The 20,053-nt window shown below is 34.2% G+C and overlaps 1 protein-coding gene across 42 annotated transcripts in view; it reads right to left on the bottom strand.

The window, feature by feature from the left end:
• The window catches only part of LOC145683727 (uncharacterized), a 226,351-nt gene that overhangs the window by 98,954 nt on the left and 107,344 nt on the right, over positions 1-20,053 (bottom strand). For 16 of the 42 annotated variants that reach the window (XM_081755198.1, XM_081755207.1, XM_081755203.1 and 13 more), the window contains 4 exons: positions 14,596-14,619; positions 11,364-11,387; positions 7,527-7,550; positions 6,676-6,699 (listed from right to left, as the gene is read on the bottom strand). In XM_081755198.1, coding sequence (XP_081611324.1) covers positions 6,676-6,699; positions 7,527-7,550; positions 11,364-11,387; positions 14,596-14,619 — 96 coding nt within the window. The remainder of the gene's footprint in view (positions 1-6,675; positions 6,700-7,526; positions 7,551-11,363; positions 11,388-14,595; positions 14,620-20,053) is intronic. The other 26 variants (XM_081755206.1, XM_081755211.1, XM_081755214.1 and 23 more) reach the window with 2 other exon arrangements.

Genomic DNA, 20,053 nt, shown 5'->3' with positions numbered 1-20,053 from the left:
GGAAGGGACGGCATTTACCGAGACATGTAAAAGTAGTAGAAAATGACCGATATGAGTGCCAAATTCATAGTTTTTGTGGCCGCTGAGATCAACGGTAAAACTTAGAACGCACGAAATTCCAAATTCACCCTATTCGCCTACGGGCCGGAAGTCACGGGGGGGAGGCAATACCGAGACATGTAAAAGTAGTAGAAAATGACCGATATTAATGTCAAATCCATAGTTTTCGCAGTCGCTAATATCAATGGTGACAGTTCGATTAGCGACATTCTTCAAATTTATCCACCACTGTAGGCTGCCCGGGGGTCACCCGGGGGGGGGGGGGCATTCCGAGACATGTAAAAAAAAATCTAAGATGACATATTTTAATGTCAAATCCATAGCTTTCGGGGTCGCTGAGCTCAATGGTGAAACTCAAGATAGCATGTACTTTCACATTTAGCCCTGATCAGCTAGGGAACGTGGCCATAATAAAGGGGGTCATTGAGACATATAAATAAAATCCACAATGACCGATACTAGTGTCAAATCAATAGTTTTCGCGGTCGCTGATATTAATGGTGATACTCCCGTTGACTTCCAAATACAGCCTCCATCGCCTGGGGCTAGAGGCGTTGTTTTTTTAAAATTGGAATCAGGGAGTCATAGGGGGTGTTTACAGGGATATATGAAAGTAGTAGAAAATGACCAATATTTGTGTCGAAACCATATTTATCAGGGTCGCTCAGATGTATAGTGACACCTCGGACAGTGTTCACGTTTAAATTCAGTCCCAATCCGCCATTCCAATTAGATTCACATGTATATCTACGTTGTTGGATATCCATTCATACAAAATAGATCAAATTTTAGAAATGTTTCTTAATTGTTCTTTCGTTGTTCAGTTTGTTTATATTGATATTTTATTTGATCCGTGCGAAGGACGGGCACAACAGTTAATATATATATATATATATATATATATATATATATATATGAGTGTTTCAAAACAATACCGACAACGTTTGGGAGGTGATTCCTGACTCCATGATAAACCAAAAAGCATAGACTAACTTCGGTGCAAAAATCCGTCATTTCCGAGTTATAGGCTGCCGAAAACATGAGAAAATGAATTTTGAAGGTCAATAACTCCAACAGTAAGGGATCTACAGTAGTCGGGTCAAGACTTCCCTTAGGAACTAATAGGCGCTATTCAAAAATACATGTTTCAGAATTCTGTGGTATTTTATACCCCCTCTATGAACTCCCTATTTAAACTCCTTCTATAAAAAATGTTGCGTGAGTACCGCAGGATTGTGAAACCTGGATATTTGGATAGAGCATATACTAGTTCCTAAGTGAAGTCTTGACCTTACTTTGGTAAGTCCTATAGTTGTGGACTTTCGGACCTTTAAAGTTCATTTTTCCATGTTTTCAGCAGCCTGTAACTCTGAAAGGAAGCATTTCTGCACCCAGGTTGATCTGTACTTTTTCTCTTATCTTGGTGTCAGGAATCACCTCCCAAACGTTGTCGGTGTTGTTTTGAAGCATCATGTACATTGAATGGAAATGACTATGTTTGTAACTTATAACTCTTGAATCACCCGATCAATCTCAATTTAAAGTTTCAACATAGATGAGGTTCGGATCTGGGATGTTTTTTGTTATATCAATTTGACAGTTCAACTTAGGAAAGGGGAAGGAGGAGATATATAAAAATGATCGAAAATGACCGATATTAGTGTCTAAGCTATAGTTTTCGTGTCACTGAGATCAACAGTGACACTTTTGATCCCGTTTAAATCGAAATTTAGCCTTGCAACTTTGGGAAGGGGGAGATATATAAAAATGATTGAAAATGACCGATATTAGTGTCGAATCCATAGTTTTAGAGGTTGCTGAAATAAACAGTGATACTTCTGATGCCGTTTAAATCCATTTCACTAAAAACAAAAACAGGATTTTTCACAGGTTCGAAATATATGAGATAAGGAGTTGCGCATTTAAAATTTTTGTTTTAACCCAGCGAAGTGGGTAATCGATGCTAGTATATCATAAAACGCGTCCCATTGAGATAACCATGTTGTAACTTGGTATCCTGCCTTGTTTGAGTAATATGAGTTCAATCAATTCCATTGTTTTACCATGTTTTATGAAAACAAAGAACAAAGTAACCAGGGTTTACTGCATTTAAGTGAGAAAAGTTTATATTACAATTTACAGGCTTTTATTAAGGTTTAAGTCAAAGCATTTGAGTTCGTCATGTCTATATTACCTCTTAATTTTCCTTGTTAATACTCTTGGTGAAAGGTCCGCTCATTAAACTTGTAGTTAACGTCAAATTTTATAACTATTCTATATATCGTTTATTTTACAGGAATAAACTGAGTTCATTTTAGAATTTTAAAGTTTGATATATTATGAACTAGCATCGATTATCCGCTTCACTGAGTTAAAACAAAAATAATAAATGAACAACTCCTAATCTTATGTGTTTAGTACCCGTGAAAAATGCTATTTTTGCTTATAGTGGTTTGGACTTAAACGCAGCGCTATAGTCCTAAAACTTTCAGAGGGTATACGCTGTTTTGTGATCATCTATGATTATCAATAAAGACATAGAAGGTATTTTCTTAATGAACAATGTAAAATACATGTATTAGTTAATTCATTTAAAATATAAAGGATACATTACGTGTTATAGTCAAAAGCATATCATGTTATTCTCTTGATGATACTCTTTACCTAAATCACACTATTAATAACATAAATGGATGTAAGTATGGGGAAGGAACCAACTCACTCCAAGAAGAATCAAAAAACCGCGCTCGATGTGTCAGAAATAAGAGAATTGTGCCTAAATTTAACTCTATAAAATTAATATGACTTTTCTTTTCAACAATGGGTTCTATATTGCTCAAAGTTACGTAATTATTACCATCGGCATGACATTGAAAATATTCATACCTAAGTTTTAAAATATCAAACAAGTTTGATTTTCTTCAGCATAGAACAAGGTATTAAGCAATTGAAATAGCACAGCTATCGGCCTTAAAACGCTTTTGTATCCTGTCAGAACAAACATGCATCGATCTATCCCCTCATCTTAAAACGAACAATTTTGTGTTTTGGTTCCTTCCTGTATAATAAGGAGTCATATATTTGAATACCTGCTAAGAATATAAAGGAAACAAAAACGTGATATAGTCACTTTATCATTGGAGTCATACCTCGCTGAAATAAATATAAAGGAAACAAAAGGAGAAAGTGCTATACGCTTTGAAGCAGAAGGTACACTCTGATGAGTAAGGTTAAGCAGACTACAGCCCTGGATGTGACGGATGATCTCATTCGCAGTTAACGTTGTGAACTTCGATGGTATTAGCTGTTGTTTGAAAGTGCATCTGATCACATGCCTTGGATATACTTGTCATGATGTAGTGAAAAGAAGAATTGAATATATTTGGTGCATGTATCTGGCAAGAAGAATATAATTTTACAAATGAACAAAATGCAGTAAATTTAATTTAATTCGATAGATAAATTTGCAATAGTTTCGTATCTGGTTTCGTGTTAATTTTAGTCTCAGTCCCAGTCTCAGTCTTGTCTTCGCGGGTTTTGATTTGTTGAAGTGTCGGGCTATTGCCCCTGCCTTCCATTTCTTTTGTGTCTTCCTTGGCTTTGTTTTCTGACGTATATGTGGTGGTGGAGTCGCTACTGTCGCGCCCTCCTGTGTTTTTCCCTGTGGCTGGTTTGTTGGTTTACGATTCTCTCACGGGGGTCGTGGCATTCTGTGAAGTCTTCTTCGTGGGTTTGCATTTCCTATTGCTCTTATTGTGGGGTTGGTTGAGAGTTCTTTCTTTCTCCAGAATTTGGTGGATTGATGTCGTCTAACTTCCTCAAGCAACGGGAGGTCCAGGTCTTCGTGCAGTTGTGCTACTCGCGTGTCCCTGGAGTGGCCGGTTATGGTCCTAATCACCTTGTTTTGCAACACCTGCAGTGGACGTAGATGTGTTCTATACGTATGCTGCCAGGCATTGTGCCCGTATAGTAGTATCGGTCTAATGGATATCTTGTAGATGTGCCGCTTGATGTTTTGAGACAGGGACGCTGCGAGTAGCATTGGAAGTAGAGCCATGAAGCGCTGTAGCGCCTTCTTGGTGGTGTTCTGCAGGTGAGTGGCAAATGTTAGGCGTCTATCCAAGTGGATTCCCAGATATTTCGCCGTATCTGTCACTGTGAGTGCCGTCTTCTCTCCAACGTTTTATTTTAGAAGGGAAAACAACTAATCAGGGATGGTACTACCTAAGAGGTTTTGGCTCTCTAGTGAGTGGAAGTAGTGACATGCAAAAATAATCCACAGCGACCAATATTAGATGTGAGTGTGCGTGCAGTTCATTGCCTTCAAGGTCCCTGAATGAATAGCAACTCTTCAAATGCCGTTTAAGTCCAAGTTCAGCCCCATCTTCCGAGGAATGGGAAAGGAGTAACAAAGTGTAATATCCAAAATGACTGAAAATAGTGTCGAATTAATAGTTTCTGGGGTCGGGGAAACGTCTGATCCATTTGATATGACTTCTGGAATATAGCTAGTACCCACCTTAGACTTCTTAAAAAATCATATAAGTATGACTATAGGGCGTATTCTTTGGGGATAGGGTGTTTCAAATTTTATGTCAAGAGTAGATCATCTGTAGTTTTGTCTTCATAGTCAGTGCTGTAGTCCTAAAATTTTCAGAGGGTACCGGTATACGTTGTTTTGTGAATACGTATGATTGTCATAAAACACATAGAAGGCATTTTTTGATGAACAATGTAAAAGGCATATATTAATTCAATTAAAATATAAAAGGTACATTGCTGTTTTATAGTCTAAAACCATTTGATGTTATTTTCTTGATCACTCTTCTTACTTAAATAATCACTTCCCAAGACTCCCATCAACCATTCACGGCGAAATTCCTACTGGGTGCGCGTGCTCTTCACTCCTCCGTCCCATGGCTTGCGTCTTAAAACACAAATCCATTTATCATAAACAGGCCATAGCAAGGTTGGAATCAAAAAAAAAAAAAAAAAAAAAAAAGCAATCCACATCCGAGGCTTATCTTTCTTTCTGTGCTCGATGGTAAGTTTTAAATGCCGGGTGATTGGCCCGGCACAACCCCAACTTGGAGAACAAGTGGCTGCCTGCAGTTCCGAAGAACTGGGCGATGGGGTCACCACATCCTGTTGCCAGGTTATCATTGGGGTCATGGCCCAATTAATTAAATATAAACGAAACAAAAGTAGAAAGTACTATACGCTTTGAAGCAGACGGTATACTCCAACAACTAAGATTAAGCGAGTAGAGGGCACGCCGTGTACCCTCGACTGCAGCCTGCTTAAACGGTATCAGAAGTGTCACTGTTCATCTCAGCTACTCCGAAAACTGTGCTTCGACATTAATATTGGTAATTTTCGATCATATATATATACGTTTCCCCGAAGTTGCCGTGCTGAATTTGGATTAAAACAACGTCGGAAGTGTCACTGTTCTTCTCAGCGACCGCGACAACTATGACAACTAATATCGGTAATTTTTGATCAGTTTTAAATGTCTCTCCCCTCCCCCTCTCCATACATTGCACCATCAAAGTGATATGATAAAAAAAAAACATTCCACGTCCAAACCTCATCTATGTTGAAAATTTTATCGAGATCGGTCGGGTGTTTCAAGGGATTAAAAGTCACAAACATAGTGACTTTCAATTTTATAATATACATTTTATACTATAACGGAGCATTATTATTTTTTTTATATACATTGGTATTTCTTGTAAGCAAAAACGTATGTTGTATTGTGAACGTAAACTGTGAAATTTGGCTTCAATATCAAATGATAAATACTATAACTGAATCTGTAGCAAATTAATTTCTGAAATAAATTCGTAAGTATTTTTAACAACTTAAGCATTTCAATAAAATGTAATCACTTCCAATTTTCAATTTAGGTCTAAGTGTACTTTGATGAATAATATAAAAACACCTGGTTCTCCTAAGTTTTCGAGACAGAATGATGAATTTCTGCGACGACGCTGTAGATTGGTTGAATGATACACCATTTTGCTTGACAACTCTCAGAGGGAAACAAATGCAGTGCTACCAGATCCTAATATATTGTGACAAAAATATGTAAATGTGTGATACACATACGGGTCATAATCAATTTCACTCGAGACTCAGTCAAGTTTATCTGGGCAAACAGTGCCAATCACCCCATTGTTTATTGCTTTGATTTACGTAATCGATTTTAACATAAAATCCAATGGTGTGAAGTCGGGATTTCTTGGGGACCAACAAAGTGAGGCAGTGCCCAACGTATTGGAAGATAATGTTAGAAGTAGGTGTTTCTTTGATCTTGATTTGTGGTAAAAATAAACAGTTCTAACGTCTCCAGGTATGAATTAGTAGAGATTTCAGCACGCAAATGCACTCTCACAGATTCATTCTCACAGTACAGTGACTTCTGATAACTCTCTATTTCTTTCAGCGCTGAATAAACTCGTTTTCAAACTAAACAACGTATCACTCAACTTCTCAACTTCTTAACAACAACGTATCACTTCTAAAAGTAGCTTCACGAAATCTTATAATTCTTTCTTGATCTATCTTTATGTAAATAATATATTACGAATACAATTAGGAAAAAGTACTTACTTTGGTTCTCTGCTGGCACATTTGCTGGAAACAGAAAGTTGAATTAAGAATTTAATGATTTATATTTCTTAATGTTGACTTTACAGTATATATGTAAAGATAATACCTTCCACAGAGTATTACAAAGATTTGGCACAATATTTTGGAAATAGACTCCTAATATCAAAATAAGAAGGAAGTTCAGATAGACCTATAGTCGTAAGTGCATCATTTAGTAGCTACAGGGTGCCGAAAACGTAAAAAAATGAACTTTAAAAGTTCATACCTTCATTACTATAGAACCGACCGTAGTTAGGTCGAGACATCACTGAGGAACTAGTACGTGAACTATCCAAATATCCATCTTTCAGGACCTCCGATACTCTCACAATGAGTTTTAGAGACGCTGTTTCGGAGCACTTGATCACTCTTCATCTACCTCTCTATAAATTGGTGTAGAAGCACTGAAGCATTCTTAAATATGGATATTTGGATAGTTCGCATACCAGTTCCTCAGTGATGTGTTGATCCGACTACGATAGGTCCCATAGTAGTGGAGCTATGAACATTTAAAGTTCAGTTGTTTCACGTTTTCGGCACCTTATAACTCCGAAACTATCCATTCTTGATCACAAGTCCATATGAACGTTTTTCTTATTTTGATGTAAGAAATCTGATCCCAAAATACTGAGACACATTTTTATAACAACCTGTATATAGAAAGTAAAATAATTGCCACACAAAAGTTTCACATACTTTAGAAAAGGCAGCTATATTTGATGACATAGCTGTTACACAAAAAGACTACATATAAAAATATTTACTAGTACTCTTATCTAATTAGTATATTTGAATTACAAAATACTACTTACCGTTCTCAGTAGGTTGTTCGTTACCTAGAAAAGAAATGACTAAAAAGTTTACGAGATATTTGATTTTTATAATGATATTAGAACTATTCGAGTCAAGAAATACATCCTTCTAGAAATTAAACACTTCTTTAATAAATAAATCCTTTTACACCTTTTCCGCATACTGTAAGAGTTTCATTCATCCTATCGATATCAGTCCCCTGTAAGATGTAAAGCAAGTCTTCAAACCAGTTACACTCTCTGAAGTTTCATTTTTACTACTATTTTAGTACCTTCTGCATTATGTTTTCATGTTTCTTATGTATTTGATACCAGTGAAAAAAAAAAAAAAAAGATTGAAAATTCAGTTTACCAGTTCATGTAGTTTGGTGTTTTATAACAGTAACCCTTCACATTAATAAGGCTGGCAGCATATAGTATGTTTTATACTACATATGACTAATTATATTCAAGTTACCTAAATACACATATTTATTTCTACAAAAAGTAACAGATATGATATTTTGTTATTTCTTAAGTTAATGTTATGCCTTATCATAACTTGAACGATTATGTAAATTTTAAATCAGCTTTCATAAATATTTGTCATTGGAAAGAATGTATATACTAATATATCTATTTACCTACCTAAATAGAGATAGGTGGTCTTAGTGTCAAATAAATACTAGAAACACCTGCTGGTTAACTAATGTTTTAAATGCTACTCTACAAACTCACACTGTGCTTTTTAAAAGATAGCATTACATTCATCTACTTTGGTATTGAAAAAGTAGCTAAAAAGAAGATAATATTTTGTAGAAGCAAATCACTTAAAAGGAACGTTGGTGATTCTATGAACATTTCTGAACATCTGAAGGTACATTACTAAGCAGCATTCTAGTTTACATACATGTAGTTGGCGCAAAAGAATACATTATTTACAGCCTTAAATATATAATTTATTTAAAAATACTAGTTACATGACCACTTTTAAGTAATAAAATATGAAAGTTATTTTAGTGATTAAATATGTTGAAGTGAATTCCGGATTACTTTGGAAGAAGAAATAAGAGAAAATCCAAAGAAATCCTGTTTTCAATTCAGTAGTTATATCAATTCCATAGATAGCATATCTGGTCAGGATAATAACGACATCTCTCATTCAAAAATAACATCTCTTCGTGAATCCATGAGTTTTAAATACGTATCATAATATTAAAAAGTTTTTATAAATAATTTCTTTAAAGTAAATCCAAATGAACATCGAAATTTTTGCTATATCATGAATTTGTTATCACGATAACAAATGGGACAATAAGTTATCTCGGTATAATATGAAAACAAAAATACTGCAGGGAAACCATGGTTTTAGATATTACATTCCTTGGAAGATGGGTTTACATCCTTCAACATAACCAAACCTCAGTCTTCATGATTTGCCTATATTGTAATATTGCACAATATCTGCTTATTTGACACATTTTCACACATGCTATAAAAACGAAAACAAATTTGGGTTTGTTTGGTAAGTATTCCTCAGATAATATGATTAAGTGTAAGTATTGACTTAAATATTATGAATCGTGATATATCTTGTTACTGCATTTCCTGTAATGTAAACTGTTATATCATTTATTCGTCTTTAAGGTATGAAGTTTACAATAACACGCGAGTGTTAAATTGTACGGTAATAAATATTGGATATTATTTCACAGGATTTCATTACTACTTGCAGAAATAGTCTTTCATTTCAATTTAATTTCATTGTTTTATGTCGAGTCAAGTCATTAAGATAACTAACTTAATTTAGATGACTAAACTATAAATTCTAAAATCAGTAATTATGCTAATAAAATGTTTATCAGACTGTGTAAGATCATTTAGAAAAGAGAACTGATTACTCACATTAGTAGTCCAATCTATCCCATTACAGAAAGTTCAACCAAGTAAGTGTGAAAGAAAAAGGAATATCAGACATTGTAGTACGTAATCCAAGAAAGTATCTGGTTAAAACCAAGGACCTTTCAAAATAGAGGATCTGCCCTTACAGCAAAATCTTGAAGCCATACGTCACAGTTTCTCCATCCCTACTCTGCCTATTATGCCCAATAGGATCGCAATGTTTTGAGCCAACAATCATGGCAGAAACGAAAGTAGCCAATCAGATGATGGCGGAAACGAAAGTAGCCAATCAGACGTGCCGATGTTCGGTTGTTTTTTGGCTTCATTGATTTAATAGGATGAGGATACATGTGGGCAGATCCTCTATTTTATAACATCCTTGGTTAAAATGCTAAGTTGTGACACACGACACTTAAAAGAGGAAGAAATATTATGAAAGTTGAAAATTTGCTCAAATTGGTAGGGCATCAAGTTTTTTAAATCATTAAAAAACTAAATATTTTTGACTACAATTTAGCTATACTTTTCGAAAGTTACTGAGAAGTTCAATTTCTTATTTTAGTGCATAAAAGGGTCGCTAGTGTGAGATGTTATGCTCGAATAATAATAGTAAATGTCAGCAGTATCTAACATGGGTGGTGTGGAAGGAATCAAATATCAATGTAATTCGTGGCTTGTTTATGTTCTGAATGTAATTACTAAGTCTAATATTGGTATTGAGCATGTTATCATTTTAACCTTCTTAAAGCCTATCCACTTGCAATGATGTGTACAAACTTTGGCGAAGATGGCTGAAATTCAGATCAAATGTAGAAGAAACTATGCAGATTCAATATTCCAAAAGCAAACTGTTCTAAAAATGGGAGGAACATAGTGAAATAAAGGACGAAACATTAACGTTAATGTCAATGGAAAATCAATTAAAACAAATAATTCCTCCACGTATCTCAAAAACCAAAAGAGAAAGATGACTTAAATTCAGCTCAAATGTAGGAGAGATCTTGTATGTGATATTTCCAAAAGCAAGTTTTCCTAAAATTTATGCAACATAGTCAAAAGTCGCGAAATGTGAACTTTAAAATCAATGACAAATCAATGAAAGAAATGAAGTCGTCTACATTTCTCAAAAACTATAATAAGAAGATGGCTAATTCAAAGTTTATTGCAAAGACATAATGAAGAGCTTAAAAACAATGTATAGCACGTAAGATAAATATAGATAGGACATTGTAAAAAGTTAAGTTTTTTGAGTAAAATCGATAATAATGATAAAGTATATGCATCCTCTGCATATTACACAAGCCACTCCAAGCGGAAGTTACGAGCTTGAAATATCTCACATCTGGATTTGGAATCTCCAGACTCGCTTTAGCACAGACAGTGACTTTTGACCTGATCACGCGACACAGTCTGATCCTTATGGCAAACCGGATAGGTTGTTTGTTGAGTTGTTTTAGCATATAATTAGGTAAAAATTGTAATGCATTTTTGGAATCACCTAGTGTTCTGAATGTTAATCACAATCATAAGGAAAGTACTCATTATAATTTTTTTTTACCTGACTTTTCCGCTTCTTTAGTAATTTATTTTAAGTGATCATACCGTATAGTTTTTAATATGTATGTGATCAGATATAACTAACAAATAAAGAAGTTATGCAAGTTTTAATAATTTAATTCACCGTTCTTAAGTATTTTAAGTTACATGTGAGTCCTTCTCAGCATATTTCTTGAAGTTTTGTGTTCGTTTTCCTGTAGTTATTCCAAAAGGATATATTTTCTATAGCACAAATAAACCATGAGGCCAAATGCAGAGCGCGGGATTGTGTAAATATTTCTAAAAGTGTATTTAATCTAGTATGGAATGTGTAAAAATATTGTTGTCATTTAGTAATCGAAGTATCGTTTTAACAGTTTGTGTAATAGTACTAAAGTGATTTAAAGTGTTTGTACCCACCATAAATGTATTGAGGAATGCGAGCTGAAAGATGAAACACATACAAATGAAATTGAAATTGACACAAATGAACATAAACATTAAATGTAAACACGAAGCAAATAAAACACTGAATCGTAGAAAGAAAATATGAACGGAATTTATTTCTTTTTCAATACTAATTTTGTTAAGAAAATGAATTACTATTTCATCAGGTTGTGGTACTGAGAATTGTAAGAGAAGTAAAAATATATTTTCTGAAAATGTGTATCACGTTGTTAATAAATTTTGAGAACAATGGGTTCAAATTTGACAAAAGAAGCTGTTATAAAATTGTATCTGTATTGAATATCTTAACGAATTATTTTCAACACTCATTATACAAGATGGCTGTACAGTATTTGTAAAAAAATAATGACCAAATGTAGACATTATGTACTTTCCTGGTCACTTTTGATAACACAAGAACTGTTGGTATACGATTATTAATTATTTTTTATTACTTCTTTTCTGTTATCTGAAGACATTAATGATCAAAACGTTAAAATTGTATTACATCTTGAATCTATGTATGTGCTTGGAACACAGTAAAGATATAAAAGCAAAAATAAATTATAAAATATATATAATAAATATATGAATTTGTTCTTTTCTCTCGATTTTCATAATCACTTACGTCTTTCAATTTATCCATCCTTTCAGTTTAACAGCTTCGTAATTCACTAGCTAGTTTGATGATAGTCTGTTAACGAGAGAAACGGCATACTTTTCTCTGGTTCAAGATTGAGTTAAATTTGCTAAATTATTTTGTAATATCCCATGTGATGTTGTAAACAAACATTTCTACATGTCAGTGTTTACAAACACCTCCTCTAGTCTGCTTCGGAACTTTAGGAGTAACCTAATCCCAAGGCCTCTAGTCTGCTTCGTTACTACGCCTATCCTTTCAACTGACTTAGCCTGCTCGGGGCTCTGACTAGAAATCCCAAACTCAGCCGCTTAGCCTGCTTCGGGGCTCTGTTGGCTAATTAACCTACCCATTGCTTGCTTCGGAGCTTTGGGCACCTTATTCCACTCCGCTTAGCCTGCACGGGGATTTGCAGAGATCCTGTCTGCGACCTTACGGTCAAAGACCACCTATAACTAACCTTTGATATTAGAGAGATTAATTTGTACAGTATTTTGTGAAAATACTTTTATAGAGAAATTTTATAATAAAATTGGTAGTGGGAGATCGATTCCGGACACACTTTTTATTAACGCTCTACCTATACCTATATGGGACATCGTTTAACAATATAACACATGTATACAAAAAATATCAGTTATAAATGAAAATATAAGTACATGTAGGAACTTATTTCTTCATCCCATTCTTACCGCTAAAGTTGATGTAAGTTTCTGTCTTACCATCCGTCATAAGCCATTTAAGGTTTGTCTACCTGTATTTATTTGCTGAGTCAGAAGATAGTTTATTAACGATCTAGACCATTACTTGTTTATTTGCTTTTCTATCTTAAAATATATTTATAAAACATATAATTTGGAACTAAAATTTAACGTGGGACTCAAATCGCAAATAATTGCAAGAAGAAAATCAGCTTTTTATATTCTATATTTTAAATGTCCTTTCCATGTTCTTTCATACTATGTACAGTTTCTATTAGATTTTTGCGAACGAAATATTCCCCAGATCCTTCTTTCAAAAGGCCAAAATAATAGAACTACAATACCTTCTTAATCAAAATAGTCACCATCTGCCACCATAAGTTCTTTTTGCATCGCTCACGTGACGATTAGTTTCCGTTACGAAATACAACTGGAGTCTGGGTTGCGAAGAATTCTTAAGCCGTACAATGCATAGCCCAATGATTAAGGCAAGTCTTCCCTTCCAAGAAATTACCAAGATTCCGGAAGACGTGTTAGTCTAGACGTGAGATGTCAAGAGAATACAATGGCTGAGGAACGGTTTAATGGAACAAGTCATGGATAGCATGCACCGTGCTTGCAATTACTTTGTTTTTGTGCAACATCAGGATTTTGTCACTTGAATATTAGTGGGTTCTAGTGGAAGATTGCAGCGTCTTTCATTTAATTTTAAACTGTAACTATCTGTACTGATGGTTTTATTTCTCCTGAGAAAGATAGGGTACAGCACTACTATGATACTATCATTATATATATATATATATATATATATATATATATATATATATATATATATATATATATTCTCTCAATTGTATTCCTCCCTCAAGTTGGACTCTGTTAAATATGATTATATAAAATGATTAAATATGATTAAATAAATGTCACTGTTTGTGTTCCTTCCTTTGTAATATATTTTTATGAATCTTTTGCCTATTATCTAGGTAAAATATCAATCAATAAACAATAATAATGTTGGTTTGTATAGCAGACATGAACCCATAGATCTCAAAATTTGTTAATAAATTTTATATGTTTGTGATGACGTTTCTAAGAATAATTTGTTCCATTCATAATCAAGTTCGGAAGTAGTTACGCCTCCTAATAATTTACAATTAATAAGGCGAGATATGACTCCCCGCTATATGAACATGCATCATGAACATAAATGCTAGTGCACATTACACAAAAATGTTGGTGGTTGAATAGGAATTTGATTTTCGCATTGATATGTTGACAAAGGTATTGTACGTAAAACTCAACACACTTTTATGATTATATGAACGTTACAATTTAATTGTAATTAAGTAATTTTTGTGCATGTTCCACGTGAAGAAAATGTTATTCGTAACGAATTATTATCTTGCTTAGTATGCAAGATGTAAATTGAAACCCCATAATTACTAAACAACTAACATGGTTGAAATTCTGTAATGATATTTCTGTCAATGATATTTTCCTATAAAGAAGCAACAAATGTATTAATAATGAATGTATACATTTTTAAATAGTATTTCAAAAATTTTTACAAAAAAATACTTGATCTGAAGAAAATCTGTTAATATGAGAAAAATGATGCTAAAAGAGAAAATATATAATCCATACATGAATTTAAAAAAAACATGGAAATTTTCAAGAACTTACACATAAAGCAGCAATGACATTTAAGAAAACATATTTATTAAGCTGGGTGCACCAAACTTCTCATCAAACACTGTTTCTATGTAAGCAATATGTATGTATAAATGTTTAAGTTTTACTGTCAACTGTATGATTATAAACAAGTATTCATGTGTTAAAGTGTATATTGGAGTTGTGTACATACCAAAATGCTGTGCAGGAAAGTTGGCTGAAATGATATGCAAATTATAATATAAAAGTAAACAAGTAATCCCAATTATACAAGAAAATTATGACCATGCAGCTTAAATGACCTGGTCCGTGCAAAATGAAAATGTATAGTGTTTAAAAGTATGAACAATGGGGTAGTGAATTTTGCTCCTCAGGTATAAGAATTTCTGTAACCTGTGTCAAATGTGTGTATTTATCAAAAGAGTGTACTGGATCCATATATACTTTGTTACAAGTTACGATAGAGAAGTCATATTTCAAGTTTATTATCTCTTACAAAGTTTGATGATATTATTATTCAGATATTCAGATAATAATATCATCAGATATAATATTCAGATATTCAGATATTATTATTCAGATATATGATATCATATATTCAGAAACTGATATTATTATTCTTTTAATATTGATGACTGAATTATGTTGTGTTGATTTCTAAACACATCTTGCTTTTTATAAGACAAATTCATATTTGGTGATGAAAGAACTGCCTATTTTGAAATGTCGCTTATCGAATGTACTCTGACCCTTAATGCTATAAATTCCTACATTTAACAAAGAGATATCATCCACTTTCCTATAAATTGGAAAGAAGTAAGCAACAAATGTCTACAGCATTATCAAAACGGTTTACCAAGATAATTCGAAATTTTTTGCTCTTATGTTTGTTGGTGTTTTGGAATTCTGGAAGGAAATTAAGTAGTTTGGAACGATTCAAGGAGTTGACGACACATATCTAGTTTTTGAAGAACTATAGTCAAGAAAGTTCGTGAATAAGGTTGTCTAAATAATGCAAGATAACCTTTATATTAACAGTGAATTATTCTCCGTTCAATTTGCTGGTAACAGTCTGTTGGATACCAGAAGTAAAGTTAAGCTTCTGTCCCTTCAGGTTAGATTACACCTTGGGGGCAAAAGAGAAGTTTGTTCGAGTTAGGTCTGAACAATAAGGGGGTATGCTAATCAGAAGATTGGTTCAGTAAAAGTTGTCTGCAGTCAAAGTCTGAGAATCTTCAGAAGTCACGCGTGAAGACTATGTTGGTTATGTTTTTGGACTGGAGAAGTGTGCTTGACACGGAATTAGTACTCGAGAGTTACACTAACACAGTAGCAGGTTTCAAGGTCATCTGTTGTAAAAGAAGCCTGGACATGTAAGACTGAAAGTTCTTGATTTTCGCAGCGGCTTCTCCTCCAAAATAATGCGCGTTGTCACAGGACGATACTTGTTCAAGAAAGACATTTTCTATATGAGTTATCTCATTTTTCCAACTGAACTCCAAAACACTTTATGTTCTCTCAGGTTAATTCCAAGCTAAAGTAGCAGTGATTTGATTCCATTTTTGGCATCCAGCTGGCTGTTACTAGTGAACTGAACAGGTTACAAAAGAAAATCTTACAACTCTATATCTATGCCAGAATTTGTATCGAAAGAGCAGGTATGCGTGTGGAACAATACCATCTGGTTACCATTACACTGTCTTTTATTTATTTTTATGTCATCGTTTTGAAATTTAGTAGGAAGAGTATGTATATTCCTTATAATATTATATGTGTTTGTTTCAGAAATTTCGATTAGCTAAGGAAATATTCCAGGCTTCTTAATAGTTATCTAATTCCTCATGTTGAAAAATAAGCTTTAATTACCTGTAACACATTCATTTTATAGTGTTTTGTATCATGACACTGCAGGTAATGACAGAATAGATGTATTTGATAGAGGCCTCTATACGAGGGCATGGTTTTACAGATGAAGCCTTATCCAACACTGGAGGAATTAAACTTGGAAGCTCAAGGTGTTCTACCTTATTTGTCTGGTTCTATATTTAATCTTGGTAAAACTAAACCTACTACTACTTTAACTAGTTCTTTCTTTTCAGGCACAAATAAAAATGAGAGTACCTCAAGTAAAGTTCAATAAACAAGAACTCATTAACTTAGTCATTTTCCTATTTTTTCTGAAAGAAATGTAAGAAATAGATTCATGAAAGAGCATCACAAACTTCAGATGGCAATGACCTTCCATATGCGAGAGATCAACTGTAGGATGTAAAAAAAATATAAAAATGACAATTTTAGTGTTCAAACTGAGAAACCCAGTTCAAAGTCTGTTTGTGTCTGAGTATCTGAAAGTATGGAAAACATTCATCACATTGAGTCGAGGAGCATAGAATATTAACCAAAACTATTGCTATATGTTTAAGTGGGTCATGTGAGAGAACTGGTGATATAATACACAAATACTTGTACATGATAAAGATTGGACCAAAGTGGATCAGAAAAAAATGACCAGCGAAGGAAAAAAGACTTCTGTGGCTATTTTGAAAATTTTTGCAAAGATTGAGGAAGATTTCTGAGGAATATGATGGAACATACTTCTATCATTTCGATCCTCGACCAAGAAGAATCAAAGGAATGATAGCAAAGCGGTGTCCTTAGACAAAAACTAGACTGTTTACAGATGCCAACGCAGAAACAAATAGCAACGAACTTTTGGGTTGAGAAAGAAGTTATGTGGGCCACATCCAACAAGATTCGTCCATGAATGAATTATATTTATGTACTCTGTTGGCGAAGTTGAGAGAAAATACAAGAGATGTATCGGGAAATAATTTCCAAAACTGTCATCGTTTAGCAAGATAATGAATGGGCTAATGAGGTTATGAAGATGTTCGTTTGTATAATGATGTATATCATTCTAGAGAAATCAAAATATATATAGATAGTCATATTATATAGAATGACTATAAGGTTCCTAATTTCTTTTGGTAGAAACACAGGAAACTAGTTAGTACTTGAAATGAAATAGCAATGGTAATAGCAATCGTATTGTTATTGAAAATAATGTATGAATACAATCACTGAATACGCTACAGAGTAAATAATTTTATTCGAGTGCACGCTTCTTCTTAACAAGTTACAGTAATTCAGGCACGTAGCCAGGATTTCGTGAAGGGGGGTCCGTGACATGAAATACTGTGGTCATCACAAAAGGGGCTCGATCATTCTAAACTATTTTACTGGAACATATATTGGTTCGTTTAGCCAGGATTTCGTAACGAAGGGGGGGGGGGGAAGGAGTGACATGAAATTCTGAAGGCCCAGGAGCTCGATCAATCTAAACTACTTTACTATTAACATATATTGGTTTGTTTTTACAATATAATGAGGATATGTTGGCAAGTATTTTAATAACAAACTATGAAGAAATTTCGAGCAAAATAATAAAAAAAAGTATTGAAAAAGACTTTACAATATTTACGTCCTTCTTCTGTTTATTCAAATATAAGAATTTTCCTTTCATTATGACCTCAATTATTATGAAAGTACATACTCAATACTGTCTTGTAAACTATTTTCTAATATAAATAAAATAAAGAGTTTGTTTGTGTGTTTGTCTGTTTGTGTGCGGCCTAGGGACCAGACGAGTGGACCGAGAGTTACTAAATTTTGGTCAGGGGTACAGGGGCGTAATTTCAGACTTCGCTTGAGGGGGGCAAGAGCCCCACCGACATAAGACTTTCACGTTTTGTACTAGTATATTAGTAGACAATCGATTAAAGTATATGTATTCCTCAAACTCTTGGGGGAATTGCTCCCTCCTGCCCCCCCCCTAAATGTCGCCCCTGTAGGGGTACCTTGGCCCAGGCCCCAGATCAAGACGAAGTGTTTTTTTTCTTTAATTTCGAAACAGGGGGGGTCTCAAGGGGGCGTTTACCGGGACATGTAAAAGTAATAGAAAATGATCGATATGTATTTATTTATTTAACAATCATCAGATACAGTTCAGAGGCCATTTTACACTGGATATCCAACAACATTAACAATGGAAAGGATTTGGGAAGGTGTCGCCCAGGGCCTGTTTATTAGGTTCCATCCTAGCATTTGTCTGGTAGGACTGAGGGAAACCCTGGAAAACCTCAAAAACCTCAGTCAGGATGGTCGGCAGCGGGATTCGAAGCCATGACTTCCCGAATGCGAAGCTAACGCTCTACCACTTGAGCTATTAGTGTCGAATTCATATTTTCGCGGTCGCTGAAATCAATGGTGAAACTCGGATCGCATTAACTTCCAAATTCACGCTATTCGGCTCCGGGCAGGGGGTCATCGGAGTGAGATAGCAAGACATATAAAAGTAATCCAAAATGACCGATATTAGTGTCAAATCCATAGTTTTCGCGGTCGCTGAAATCAATGGTGACATTTCCATTAGCGATGACTTGCAAATTTAGTTACGATTGTATGCGGGTCGGGAGTCAGCGGGGGGTGGATACCGAGACATATAAAAATAGCCCAAAATGACCGATATTAGTAACAAATCCATAGTTTTCGCCGTCGCTATGATCCATGCTGATATTCCCACAGGCGTTGACTTCCAAATACAGCCCCTGTGCGAAGCATGTGTATATTCAACTAGTTTTACAATATATGCGTTCCTTTCTCTGTTGAATCAAATGCTAACAAAACTTTCTTTCATCATAAATTTTTGTTTTTATTATTTCGTCAATTATTGTCGGTTCCAAATGACAGATTAAAGGAGCAATAGAAAATTGTTCTTGAAATAACATATTTGATACTGCAAGGATGCGATGACGAAAAATTATGATTTAAAATGTCCACGCTGTTACACAACGCCACTATGCTTTCGAAAGCTTGAAATCTCCCTGACTAGTAGCAGAAATTCTGAGAATTCCATAACTTTTCTTGAAATTTCAAAATCCCTGACTCTTCCAGAATATCTCGCTTAGCTCGCCACCATATTGCAAGCAATACAAATCTCCTCATAAGAAAGAGTAAGCAAAAGTTTCCTGTAGTTTTCTTTTTAATATTTAACGCTGATCCTTCTTTTCGTCATTTCCTTTTGTTTTATCCTTCCTTAATTTTTTTCATTTCTGGTCTCGAAGGAGGGGGTCCGGACCCCCCGGACCCCCTCTTGGCTACGTGCCTGAGTAATTACAAAAGAAGTCTACGGGTTTAAAACATATACTGTAACTCCTTCTAACTTCGCAGAAGAAGAGTCGAAAATTAATTCTTAGTGCACATTTTGCTTCTACGCGTCACAGATCATCTGTTGCTAAAATTACTTTCCATAAAATTACGTAAAAAGGTTGAAAAGTATGATAAGTACATATTACAAATTATACATTAATAATGTAGAGAATAATATAATTGAGGATACAAAAATATTTTTGAATTTCATAAACAATAAAAAAGGGATAACAGGAAACAGAATGAGATGAGTTGCGAAGGTAAAATGCTTAATTCTAGTAAAGATATTCTTGATTCTTTTGCAGAATATTTTAAGATCGTGTATTTTTCGGATAGTTTTTCTTATGTAATTTGTTAACAGAGTTATCATGAAACAACACATTGTTTAAACATTTTTGCTTTCACTGTAAAGGATTACGAAGTATCTATAAAAAATTAAATTC

The sequence above is a fragment of the Thermobia domestica genome, chromosome 4, assembly GCF_964235325.1.
Source record: "Thermobia domestica chromosome 4, izTheDome1.hap1.1, whole genome shotgun sequence".
Classification (NCBI taxonomy): domain Eukaryota; kingdom Metazoa; phylum Arthropoda; class Insecta; order Zygentoma; family Lepismatidae; genus Thermobia; species Thermobia domestica.
Note: the sequence above shows the minus strand (reverse complement) of the source record. Positions and strands in the feature narration are given on the sequence as shown.